Source organism: Xiphophorus maculatus, chromosome 15, assembly GCF_002775205.1.
Source record: "Xiphophorus maculatus strain JP 163 A chromosome 15, X_maculatus-5.0-male, whole genome shotgun sequence".
Taxonomy (NCBI): domain Eukaryota; kingdom Metazoa; phylum Chordata; class Actinopteri; order Cyprinodontiformes; family Poeciliidae; genus Xiphophorus; species Xiphophorus maculatus.
This window is the reverse complement of record NC_036457.1, coordinates 18,404,379-18,417,384: the sequence shown is the minus strand read 5'-3', so window position 1 is coordinate 18,417,384 and position 13,006 is coordinate 18,404,379. Positions and strand designations below refer to the sequence as shown.

At 39.1% G+C, this 13,006-nt stretch overlaps 1 protein-coding gene across 16 annotated transcripts in view; it reads right to left on the bottom strand.

The window, feature by feature from the left end:
- LOC102225484 (neurexin-3b) overlaps positions 1 to 13,006 on the bottom strand; it is a 391,379-nt gene that overhangs the window by 266,351 nt on the left and 112,022 nt on the right. For all 16 annotated transcript variants that reach the window (XR_002754044.1, XR_002754045.1, XM_023348134.1 and 13 more), the window contains 2 exons: positions 6,397 to 6,835; positions 2,446 to 2,829 (listed from right to left, as the gene is read on the bottom strand). Coding sequence is in view for 14 of the 16 variants with exons in the window: in XM_023348134.1 (XP_023203902.1) it covers positions 2,446 to 2,829; positions 6,397 to 6,835 (823 nt within the window). In the remaining 2 variants the exon portion in view is untranslated. The remainder of the gene's footprint in view (positions 1 to 2,445; positions 2,830 to 6,396; positions 6,836 to 13,006) is intronic.

Here is a 13,006-nt window from a genome sequence, read left to right as displayed (position 1 = left end):
ACGTCTGCGAGATTTGAGGAAGGAGGAAATCTATTTTCAGTCATTTTAGCTTTACGGTGCATGTTTTCCAACCTGTTAAATGCACACTAGGTTTTGCACACACTGAGATGCACCAAAGCATCAGCTGGTGATCTGCATTGGTCAATTTTCATCTTCAACGCTGATCTTTTTCCAATCCTGGAATAAAAAAAACCCTCTTTGGTGAGGAAGTTGATGCCGTGAGAAGCTTGGTTTAACTACGTTGGCATTTGGACCCATATAGATTAGAAAAATTTCAAAACTGGATTGTCTCACACTAAATGCAAATTCTTTAAAGCATAGTCTCTGAACTTTGCACTTAGAAATAATTTGCATAAGATTAAGAAAAAAAATTAAGCTTTTGCATTTCAGCTACACCTACTTACAGATTCAATTTCAGGTTTTATAGAGAACAAAAAAGTGGAGAAATTACCTTTTGTTTGATTTGTAAATGAGTGTGTCGGTCATTTAGTCAGCGAGTCAAAAAAAAAACTTATGGCAAAAATCAATTATTCAACATGTATGTTTCAAATCAGAAATAAAACATGTCAGTGGAATAAAAATGAATGGAACAAACGACTGCAATATTGAGAATTATTAGATTTTTGTGTCTAGAAAATGGAAGGAAAAAAAGAGAATGAAACATTAACTTTTTTCTCCTTACTTATTTAGTTCTGAAAAGAAATCATGAAATTAAACTCTGCATTTATCCAGGCTGTTAACAGTGAATAGGAGTTTTGTAAACTGACGGAAAACTAGGTGCTAGCAATTCTCTTCCTTCACTGTTTACTACTTTTCAAAGCTCTCTGCCTCAATTTTTTTAAGCATAAAAAGGAGCCAGCAATTTGCACCCACCTAGGGGAGGTATTATTAAACTGCTGTATCAGTGGACTGACCCAGAGCAGAAATCAGCAGTTAACAGCAGGGTTGAAAGTATGTCAGGAAAGTTGCCATTATTAGGCCTTCATATACTCTGCTTAAAACAGAGAAGTTTGCTCTCACATGCAAGAATTTGCAGTTTTATATGTGGAGCACATTTTTCCCCCTCTAAAATCTCACACTTAAAAATAAACTTCATTATAGGGAAAGGTCAGACATTTTTTGAAGTGGGTCTCTGTGAAGAGGCTTAAGAAGAGTTCCACCTAATCGGCAGTAGATAACTCTCTTTGTGACCGCACTTTAAAGAAAGGGGAAGGGAAGGAGGGGCCGGTCTGATCCAGTCAGAGACAAAGCATGATTTATTTTAAAATAATCTCAATTATGCTGTAGCGCCTCAAACACAAAAGAGTATCACTGCCACATTAGATGGATATTTACGGTGAAGACGGAGGTAGTTTGTGGCCCATGACGATCACCTTCTCATGGGAAGCACATAGTGCAGAACTGAATTTGTTCGGAGCTTCCACCTATAAAGCCTGCATGAAATCTGCAATGACTAATAAATATGTTCTCTCTCCCGGAGCTGCAGGAAAAGGATGATGTCATTCTTTTCCTGCAGGTTGTAGTTCGGGGTTTTCACAGCTTGTTCTCCATATCTTGGCAGAACTCTTGTCTCATGTGGTGTTCTACAACCATTTATGTCCACATGTTTTACAGGCTACACAATGCTAAAGGTGTACGTTGCTAACATTAGATGTTATAAACAGCTGGAATGTAAACGGTACTCGCTAGCTGCGTTCCCATTAGAAATTTGTGCAAACATTGCGTAAAAAACACAATTCCACATTTGAGGTGTTTCCATTAAGCAAGAAAAGCGACTAAAGTCACACGTGAATATGTTTGTTCACGCAACAAGTCATTAAAAACATGACGTGCCATCATCCTCCAACTACTTCCTGTTGTCTTCTTCTTCTTGGTTTACGACAGCGGGAACATCTGGTTGTTGATCATGACTCAGGTGTAAAAAATTGTTTTGCCAAATAAACCAATTTTATTCCAACCTAAAAGTAAAACTAATTCAAGCACCAAAATATTTGACTGAAAAACAACACATTTTTTCAAAATTGCTATGTTTCTATTAAGCGAATTTATTTTCAAAAAGTCAAATTGTGCAATTGTGTGGATAATGGAAACGACTGTGTCTTAAAAAATAAAGCAAAATCCTTCTCTGTCTGTCCCACATAGTGTGGCATCGCTTCTCATTTGAATATAAATGATCATTAATGACAGAAAAACTAGATAAAATTTTAAATGCTGTTAATGATAGTTCTTCGGAGGAAAGTGGAAAAATCTTTGATCAATGCACCTCTAACACACACACGAAACAGCTTGCAGCATATAAAATAAAACAAAAAACATTGCTTTATCCTCCTTAAGTGAGAAATCAATAAACCTCCAAGTAAAAACAAACAGATTTATAAAGTTAATCTCTAAACAGATATACAAAATTAACAGAGTTTACAAAGCAGGAGTTAAAAGACGACTGACCTCTCTCGCAGGTGCTGTCCCAGAAGCCCGTTCCGGTGCAGTCGCAGATAAACCGGTTCCATCCCTCCTTACACATGCCGCTGTTCTTGCAGGGGCTGCTGTCGCACTGCTTCCCCGTCATCTTGCTGCACGATGACTTGATGCCAGTCGCGTTCTGCGACTGCGAGATCTGCCGGATGTCCTTGCTGCGTCCGTCGATGAACAGGTCCCGGATGCAGCCCACGTAGCCGTAGTCGAGCATAGCGGTCCAGAGCTCGGTAGGGAGCACCAAGCCCGCCCGGCTGTCGGGCAAACCTCCCAGGTAAAGGTCCCCTTCCAAGTCCAAGATCTCGTTTTCCCCGCTGGCTGTGAAAGGGGTCCGGCGGCTGTTCACCGAGATGATGCCTGGGTTGAAGAGAAGCGATTACTATTCCTTTTTTACTTTATTCTTCTTAAATCGAATATCGTTTGCAGTAGTATTCTTGCTCCCCCAAACCTTTACTTTTCAAGCTGTCATATTTCAAGTCATCAACTTTAGGCCAGAGGTGTTGAATGTTTTACCCAAAGAATTAAGACAAAGCAGAGCTGCACCTGGAGGTGTAAAAAAGTGTGATGATAAGAGTACAACGCTTTTCAGCACCATCTTTGTAGATGGTGCTGAAAACCCATTTCTGGAACCCTGATTTGCTTTGATCGCTGACCCTCTACTTCAGGGAATCCCTGATGAGTCCCAAAACCACAGAAGAAGAGAACAAAATAAGAATAAATAATTACACACTGTTTTTTTGCGTCAGGCGTCAAGTCTCTATTCAATCAAAATATAAAATTTGCCTTGCAGAAAGATCGGAGGAAGTCCACTAGAATTCTTTGCCCTCTCTTTTGTTTGAATGTATTTCTTAGGTATGATTCACAGAACGTCTTTTGTGAAACTGCTGTGGAAATGCATTTTAATACCCAGGTATGGTTTTTTGTGTCGGTGTATGATTGTTGGCGAAATAAAAACTGCACCAGTTGATTGTATTTTTGATTTCTGTCTACGTTCATTTTATTACTAGATGGAGCAGGTCGCACAATTTCCAACAATTCCCACATTTGTCACGTCAGTCTACAGAATATTGTCCAAAAAGTCTTAGGGAACATCAAGATGGTTTTTTTTCTGAATGAGTAGCAGGCCTTTGTGTCTATTTTTGAAGAGTTTTTCATCTCGAAACGCTCTCATGGACGCCATTTTTGCCAAGTCTCGCTTCTATTGTTGAATCGTGAACACTGGCCTTAAATGACAAGAGTGAGGCCCGGCTTGATGCTTTTCAGGGCTCTTTTGTGAATCTCATTTTGATTTGCTGGAGTCCAAAATCCCAGGAAATTGCTTTGTAGCCCTTTCCAGCCTGAAAAATGTCAATAACTAATACTTCGCTACAGTCCTTGAATCCTTTAGATTGGACCATGAGGTATTACTTTTTTATAGAGCTTGTAGGCTTGTTTTCCAAATCTTTACAAAAACTTTTTCCATCGTGTATCTGAAAAAAATCCGCATTTACACATCAATGGAATGAAAACGCAAATAGGACTGGAAATCATGCAGTGAGTATAGAAAGCCTATAGGAGGTGGTGAAAGTTTGAACAGTTTCTGATCCACAGGAATGTTGTCATAATCCTTTGATTGTATACAGGCGCATGTGGAATCTGTATATCCTTCAATGCTAACATCAATATTTCAAAATCAGCAGATTTTGCTTAAACACGGCAAATAATCCAGTCCACTGTCATTGTGAATGCGTTGTGTGAAAACTGGATGAATGATGACGTGACTGGCATCATCGTTTGCTTATGTTTTCGATTTACCTTTGTAGTTTTGTCCATCCAAAACATTGTTACCATGTGAAAGAGACGACAAAACATTTGTGTTTTACTGTCCTGTTGTTGTAGTGTAAATGGAGCCTTAGCCTACTAGATGACATCGGATTCTATTCAAGTGATTTCTTGAAGTGTTTGGGTGTGGCTAGTGGAATGAAAGAAAAAATGTGTGTATTCTCAGTTAAATCATGATTTAAAAAGACACTTACATAGGGTCAGGTTAGTTCGGATACCTTTTTCCCTTAAATTAAATCTGAAAAGAGCCTTTTGTGTCGACTTATGTCATCTTTGTTCGGTGTTGAAATTTGCTTCACAAGCTCAGATATGCCAGAGTGACAAGTAATGAAAGCGTAGGAATATTCTAAGAAGACAGATGTCTGGGCCTGTATTACTTTCATTTTGCCTCATAGTTGTTATATCTTAATTGCCACCTTAAATATTTTACTTTTTTCTTTTTTAAATAGAAATGGACGTATTATTCAGCAGGCGGACTGCTCATATCACATAACCTATGCTGTACAGGATATCTTCTTCAGCCTCCGTTGAGGTCAAAAGCATATGGTATAGGAGATAAAGAAAAAGATCTCGTTTTTCCCTCACAGCCTACCATTAGCTTGCACGAGAACAGTGAAATATGAGTTCCCAAATGTTATATTCATCTTGCAGCGCGGCAGAAACCCAAGCTCTTTGTGGACATGAAATTTAATTCACCCAGACTCCTTATTAACATTTCACTCGTGCCACAAGTGTGATTATGCCTGTTCTTAACCATCTTTCAGTCTGCTATCCATTTATCTGTCTCATTCCTCTTTTTCCCAGTGAAGAAATCCAACTTTCTGCTCCGCTATCGCACTTGGGGGCTGTGCCGGTGATTAATCAAAGCAGCGAGCTCTGACACACGGCTAAATTGGCTGCTCCAACCTGATATATAACACAGCAACTAACACAACCGTGTTCTCTGGAGGATCTCTCCTAATGCAGAGATTGTATTGAGTCTGGAGCTTAAGGCAAGAGAAGTTTCAACCCCTGTTCGCCAATACAATCTTCCTCAAGCATTTTCTATGTATTTAGCTATGTTTTGAGGTCAGGAAACCAACAGATGGAAGGAAGCCAGAAAAAAAATAGAAGGGGCTCAGTTGCTATTTAGAGAAGAAGAGAACTTTACCCTGGCAATAAATCATTTTGAGCCATCTATCTCTATTAAAGTTTTATAACATTCTAAGGTTGGGAATCCCAGGAAGCTAAAACAAGCTAGTGCATAATTACTTTACCGAATGTTGTGGTAGGCAAAATGTTTCCAATAATTTAATTGTAACTTAATGTGCAGCAGTGGTTCAAAGTTTTGACAAGATGATAAATGTTGTGTCTGCAAGCTTCAGTTTTTGTTAGGGAAAGGTCAGGGTTTGGTTGTTAGATGTTTACACTATATAATCAGATCAAAATAATATATTCATGTTTTTGATATGGATCATTATTAACTGATAAAAACATCTGACAGCTGGCTTTAAGATGGGATATGTAACTTTTATTTAAACAAATGTTTTTTCCATATTTGTTAAAACAGTCACTATGTTGTGACAGTGTAGTATGAGACAAATGCACAGTTTGGTCAGAAAAAAAACAATCACAGCCAGGAAGAAGAATTTAGCGCTGTCAATCATGCTCTCTGCTATGCTACAGCATCTTCCCGTCAGCAGAATCTGCCATGAATGCTCGGGCTAAGAAGCATAGCCAGCGATAATGGTGTATGAACAGTTTTCCTGTAATGGTAAGTTGTTTCTCCACCATTGGCACACTGAGCAGCGTGTATCTGAGGTTGATTGACAGCCTATGACCCTCATCCTGGCCCTGATTGGTTGGTTTTGACCAGAAGTGGTTAATTTCTTCAGAAGCCAATAGTAGCCCAGAGAGACAGTGGAAGACTTTAATCTTTTCACACATTATTTGTCTCATATTATACTGTGATGATACAATGACGGTTTTTACCAAAATGTAAAAGGAAAGACCCCAACATATTTTTGAAAAAGTTGCATACTGTAGCTCTAAATCCTGAAAACTGCACAACAAAATGTTCTCAAAGTACTCCCTCCCCTACTTTATTGTTTTCAGCATCCTTACCAGAGCGGCCGTCCCTCTGGATGTCCACATGGTGCCAGGCCCCATCGCTGACTTTAGCCTGAGTGGCCTTGACCTTGATGGTCCCGGAGCCCATGTCCAGAAGAAGGTACAGCCCTCCATCTAGCAGCTCCACTGCAAAGAAGTCCACCTTGTTGTTCTTCTGGCCCTTGGCGTCGCGCCGGTTTTGCGGTTTGCCGTGGGTGAAGAGTATCAACCCGTTGGGTTCCGAAGTGCGGAAGTCAAAGGATATGGAGCCGACGCGCTTGGTGTTCCACTTGGGCAAGGCCAGGAAGGAGTCGGGGGTCTCGAAGTTGATGGGGTCAAGCGTGGGGACGTTTTCACACTTGAAAACCACGTCTCCTTGGAGCTTCATCTTAGGGTCAACGATGCGGGCCAGGCGAGAGAGCTCCAGTCGGATATCGTTGTTCTTGTACACCACCTGAGGTGGGTAGAGAAAAACAAACAAAAACAGAAAGGAGAAACTTAATGTGAACGGCAAGCTGAAAACCTGGTGCGAGGAGCGTTTTCCTTTAATAATCTTTTAGTGCAGTCATGAGTGAAGATTTAATCTCTCTCTATAAATGAATTGAACTCCATTGCCAACTGTGATATTATGGAATCACACTCTGGTATTATTAGACGTTGCAGATGCGAGGACAGTCGGATCGATAAAACTAATATCTTCGAGGATTTGTTTGTCTCAGTGATCTTCTATTTCAGCTTCAATTTATTCAAGATGGAAAAAAAGAGATTGTAAACAAAAGCAGGAGTGCATTTCTGTTCGATTGAACATCTACTCACTGAGTGAAGTGATGGCTAAATTATTGGTGAGTCATTCTTTGCGAGGCCAGGGGAAAAAAACACAACAACCACCAAAAAATAAAGGAGTTTGCGAATTGAAAGTGAAGGCCCAGGGGAAATTCATGACTCCCGGAGAATATTGCCATTTACTCACAATAAATTCACACCAACCCTATAATCATTCACAGAAGAAATCAGCATCACATGCAAGTCAAATACAACAAAACACCAAAGAAGAAATGGAGAAAAATAGCATCAAATTGGAATCCACTGATGCAGAAAATTAATATTTCCCCTCCCCCACCCCCTTTTTTTTCTCAGAAAGGAGTCGAGCTTTTTCTGGTATGTAGGGCAGAGTTTGTACAGGAAGCGACAACACTGTTAGGAAGAGCACAGCTGTCGGCAAACAGATTTTACTGCTGCGGGATTACTGGTAATCCTAGAAGATTTGTCATTAGATCGACACAGGTGACCCCTATTTCTGAAGTGGACTCATGAGGCAGGGGACAAACCGAGAGAAGAGGAGAAATGAGGAAGAGATTAATGAAGAGGCATCGATCTGATATTAATATCCATATTGGTGCTGATATTGAAAAAAAATTGGGCTATCAGTGACAGTGTGCCCAATCCATAATGATGGATCTATTCACTCCAGTTCTTTGTACTCTGAGCGATATCATGTTTTATTATTATTTAACATTATATTTATAATTCCTAATTGCACTTTCTGAACTATTTGAAAGAAGATTTGTTACAGTTTATTTTTACATGTTTATCAAGGTCAAACATGTCAGTTTTTCTATTATTTATCTTACTTTGGCTGCTTCACTCCTATTATCACTGACTGAAAAAATTCACGTTGTTTTTACATGTTTGACCAAGCTTGAGAAGCTTTGGTGTATTTAAGTGTGCTGTACAGGTGCAGAATTATCTCAAATTTGTGATTCAATACATTTATGTCTGTGTTTAAAAAAAAAATTCACGTCATTTCAGCTTGTTTTTGTTTTTTCTGTATTGGGTCGGAATCAGCCAATACTAAACCTCGGGTGTTGGTATCGGAAGTGGAGAAAAGGGGATCAGTGCATCTCTAAATGTTAATACAAGTATTTTAAAACAATCTTAATTCTCCTGGCAATAATGTGTATAATTGCACATTTGAGCTTTAAAGGGTATGGCAGAGTACCAGTGAAAAGTCAACTTTCTTTTTTGTTGATTGTGCTGTGTGGATCTTCGGTGTTGTGTGTTTTGCATCGGCATCTTTTACTGCGCTGGAAGAAGCCAAAACCCGACTTCTCTGAGGTCAACAACAAGGTTGACCTGGAAAGAATTAACACGTTTTGGTCTTAATTTTATCTGGATATTAAATGATGCTGTTCTCATGAAATGGTAGAGCTCACTTCTGCGATAGCCTGAGCTTTTAAGCAACGTCCAAAATGTTTCTACAGGGTTCAGGTTGGAAGTTAAGTGGATCTGTGTTATTGTCCTGATACAGTACTCCATTGGCTCCAAGTTTTAACCCAGCTGGCCCAAAATGTGCCCCTCAGATGGATTGAAATGGGTCAGGAGGTTCTAATACAAACCAAGAATCACACTGGTAAATCCATGCCTACCATAAGCCGGAAACAGCTGAAACAGCAGTATCTTTGTCTGCAGTGAATCCACTTTTATATCAGCATTACCTGACAGAACACCAACCAAAAGAAGCACCTCGACAACCTGAAACACCACTGAAATCTTAAGCTGACCTCATGCCCAATACAAATTTCTCTATAGGAAAGGCTGTATTGTAGATTAAAGGTTGAGTAATGACATGGAGTATGTTTATATCAGTCAAAGTGAAGTTTAAAAGGATAACTATTACAAATATGGTGAGTAGGGATGCTCTGATCAAGTTTTCTTCTGCCGATTCCAATTCCAATCATCCATGAGGGCCGATCACCGATCATCGCCGATCATCTGGATTGGCTGTTAATTTTTTGCATTAGGTATAAATGCTACTATGTGATCTGGCAAAATCACAATCTGGTAATAAATTCACCTAATTTAGATGTAAATATGCAAATACTTGCAGGCACAATACAGCAGCTATTCAGTCAAAAGGACAACTGAAAAGCCTGCAATCAGTAAAACAATATTTAACAGTAATGTTCTTAAATAAATCTCACAACACTGCATATGTCAAAGTCATGTAAAAAAGAAAACATTAATTCAATGTTAAACACAGATTGCATCAAAATAAACAATAATGAGTTACTAAATCAAAACTTCCTGAGAACATGGCTAGCTGATTATTGCTGGCTCTGACTGGTTGTTTCTGACCAAGCTGCAGAACACAGGAAGGAGGCGGAGGAGATCGATTATTTTTCAGGGATAATCAGTTTTATGTTAGGACATAGCGAAAGTTTTAATAAGTATGTAAAATCTTTTGTTTACGTTACATGCTGCAACTTTAAGCGGACGTTCAGAGTGAGAGTTTATTGTCTGGTGGAGCAGAAACGACGCCACATTAGTGCAATATTACTACACGTAGTGGCGGTCAACAGCAAGAGCAGAATCCAGGATCTTACACCTCTAGGTCATTGACTTAAATATTTTTTGGTTTATTTGTTTAGCTTTTCTGACCGTCACGCTAATCCGGGTGAGTGTTGGTAGTTGTGCGCTGCTTTACTTGCTGTCTGATTGCTCCGGATGTATGTTTTACCTGCAGTGAGCCTCAATCTAGTCATGCTCCGTCAAGTGTTTGTTTTTTAAATGTCATATTAAATTCGTTGTGTTGATGCATTTTGACGTGCTTCATCCCCGAGGTAATTTTCCGTCGCAACACGCAAACTTCCCCATTCGCTCTGAGCGTTAAAGTTCCTCACCACATTCCTTAGGATTTGGTGCTGCGTGCTTGTGCAGTGTGAAGAGGAGATAAGCTGCAGACGCAGGTTGTGAAGTAAAATGCAGGTGATCGGTTTTGGTGATCGGCAACACGAGACAGTGATCGCCGATCACCGATAATACACTTTTTCACGGAAATCGGCCAATTTATGATCTGTGACCGATTGATCGGCACACCTCTAATGGTGAGTATGGTATCAAGTTCAAGGCCTATTTAGCTCCCAGTGGTACACATACATTGCCCAGAGTAGGTAACATGATAAAAGAGGAAGACTTCCTCCCTTTTTCTTGCTTCACCTGAAAAAAAGGTGGTTGAATCTTGGACAAAATTGGTTGTCAATGATGCCAGACAAACATCAAAACTGATTTTGGAATAAATGAAACAATTTGACCTTAAACTACTGCCATATATCCAAACTTAGCCCACACAAAACACATAAAATATGGGGTCTAATTAGGAAGACTGATAAATTACGTAAGTCGTACCACTATTTCCAATAAGAACGGTCAACATTGGGCCAGAATTATGCCAGAAACTTGCTGGTGAAAACAAAAAGTGTGTGGTTTCTCTACAGCCAGCCTAGAAGAAATATTCCAAATATCACATGGATATACGCATATTTTGGAACTTTTACCTGTAATTGTGATCTTGTGTGCATTCTCAAATCTCATTTCCGATTTTGGATACAATTAAGGTTAACGTTTTTTTTGTACAATCATTTATGCCAGAAAAGGGAGGTTTCTATGGCACCGTAACAGTAGCTGCACTAACTATCAAGTGCAGGAAAACGTAGGTCTGGCAAATATTTAGTCTGTTTCATCTTGATCAAGTTGCACAAAGGACATTTGATTTGGTGAAACTTTATCAGAAACTACATCCTTTAAAGTTGAGAGCCTTGTTTCTGAAACGCACCTCATTGTGAAACTGCTTCCAGATAATACCATCTGTGTGCAGATTTTTAAATCAATACTACCGTATCAAAACACAATTGCACAAACAGTTAAATGTAGATTGAATTAATAAATAAACAAAAGCAGAGAAACAGATGGATTTTTAGCTACGCAAGATAATTTGGCGCAAAAGGATTGAGAAATGGATCTACTTATACACCAGTAAACATTAGCAGTCCCTGAGTACTTGTTATCCTCTAATCCCTTCATTGTTATGCTCTACCCAGCTCCTCACAGAGTCTTAATGCTGTATTCACTCCAATTAGACAATAGCTGATGACCACCATTAGGTAAAATGAAACACCTTATCTCAACAGAGAGGCACCTGCAAAAGGCAGGCAATAAACCTTCTGCCCTTCATTTTGGTTTGATGAAAGTGGAAGGATAGGAACTAGAAGCAAAGGTGGATCGGACAGCAAGTTGACAACTGAACCTATTGTAGGACGATTCAGATGTCAAAAACATAAATCTTGTTAAATCTGTGAAAGGGTGATTAAAGCAAGATGGGACTGAAGGCTGGCAGTTGAAGTACATTGAATATAGTAACCGCAATGCAGGGAAAGTTGATGCTGGTCTCCGTGGAGAGGAGTCTGACCAGACAAAACACTTCAGTTAAATCTTCAATCTGCCTACTTGTGTAAAAATAAACCCTTTTTATATTAAACAATTACCAACTTCCTAAAAACCCACTAACCACCACTATACTCTGTTGTTCAGTATGTTTTGGTAATTGGTCATTTGGGGAAAAGTTCAGGGCAGTGCACATTAGCAGTGTTACACACACACACACACACACACACACACACACACACACACACACACACACACACACACACCCAAAAGAATACACTATTATTTTCTATCAAACACACCAGTAGAGTCTGGTAGCAGTGTGATGCCCCAGCCTCACACCCAGTGAGCCTCTTTACACCTGTCCTGTTCAGAAGTGTTGACACCTCCGATGAAATTATTCAAGGCTGAATCCCAGTAAACTGTTATGTCTTTTCAGCATAACACATCTAATGTGTGTCAAAAGGTGCCAACTGACAAATGTTAAATGATAAGACGAACAGCTGCGCTCTGTATGTTCCCTTTTAAAGCTCTGGGGTTTTTTTTGTTGTTTTTTTTAAATCAACAAAGAAGTAAAACCAAAGAGTTTGAAACGTGAACAAAAAGCCAGAGTCTGTGAATCTGTGATATTGAACAAGCCGTGGGGAAAAAGTGCTCAAGACTATCAAGATAGTGGGATGGTCATATAGATGTAAACCAATTGAACATCATTATGATTTATAAACAGACTTGACAGGCAAATTTTACTATGACAGTTGAGACACAGCTATAAATGCGTAAGCAACAGATATGAAGACGACCCACAAATTGAGCTGCCAATAAAAGTGTAGATGTTTAGAGATTGGTATGTTGAACCGGTTTTAGTGATTTTAATAGACACCATGTAATGTCGCATCATGTAATAACGTAATGAAATCGGGTTTTCAAACGTAAAACAATTAATACAGCATTATGTAATAATAGATGCAAAATGTAATAAAATTCTTGAACGTATTTTTAATCGTTTTGCCCTGAACAACATCAAGGTTTAACCGAGAAATCTTGCTAAGCCCGGTGGTCAGGGCGCCGAGGAGGTCCACCGGCGGCCCACCGTGTTTTTGTAGTAAGAGATGTTAAGTAGGAAAAGTAAAAATATTACTGGGTAATTATATGTTACAGGAATACATCGTCAGTGAAACAATATTTAGACCCACAACTAGTGTTAAAAGCAACAAATCAAAAAACACAATTAAAATGAATAGCAATTATTTGCACTTCTGTTTAATCCAAATTAAGTCAGCAGCTCCATAAGGCCCCCAGGGCTTTAATTATGTTTTATTACATTTTGAAGCCTGATTTTGTTACATTAATTCCATGTTGCAGCGTTATTACACTATGCGATGTTACAAAACAGAATAAATCTTTA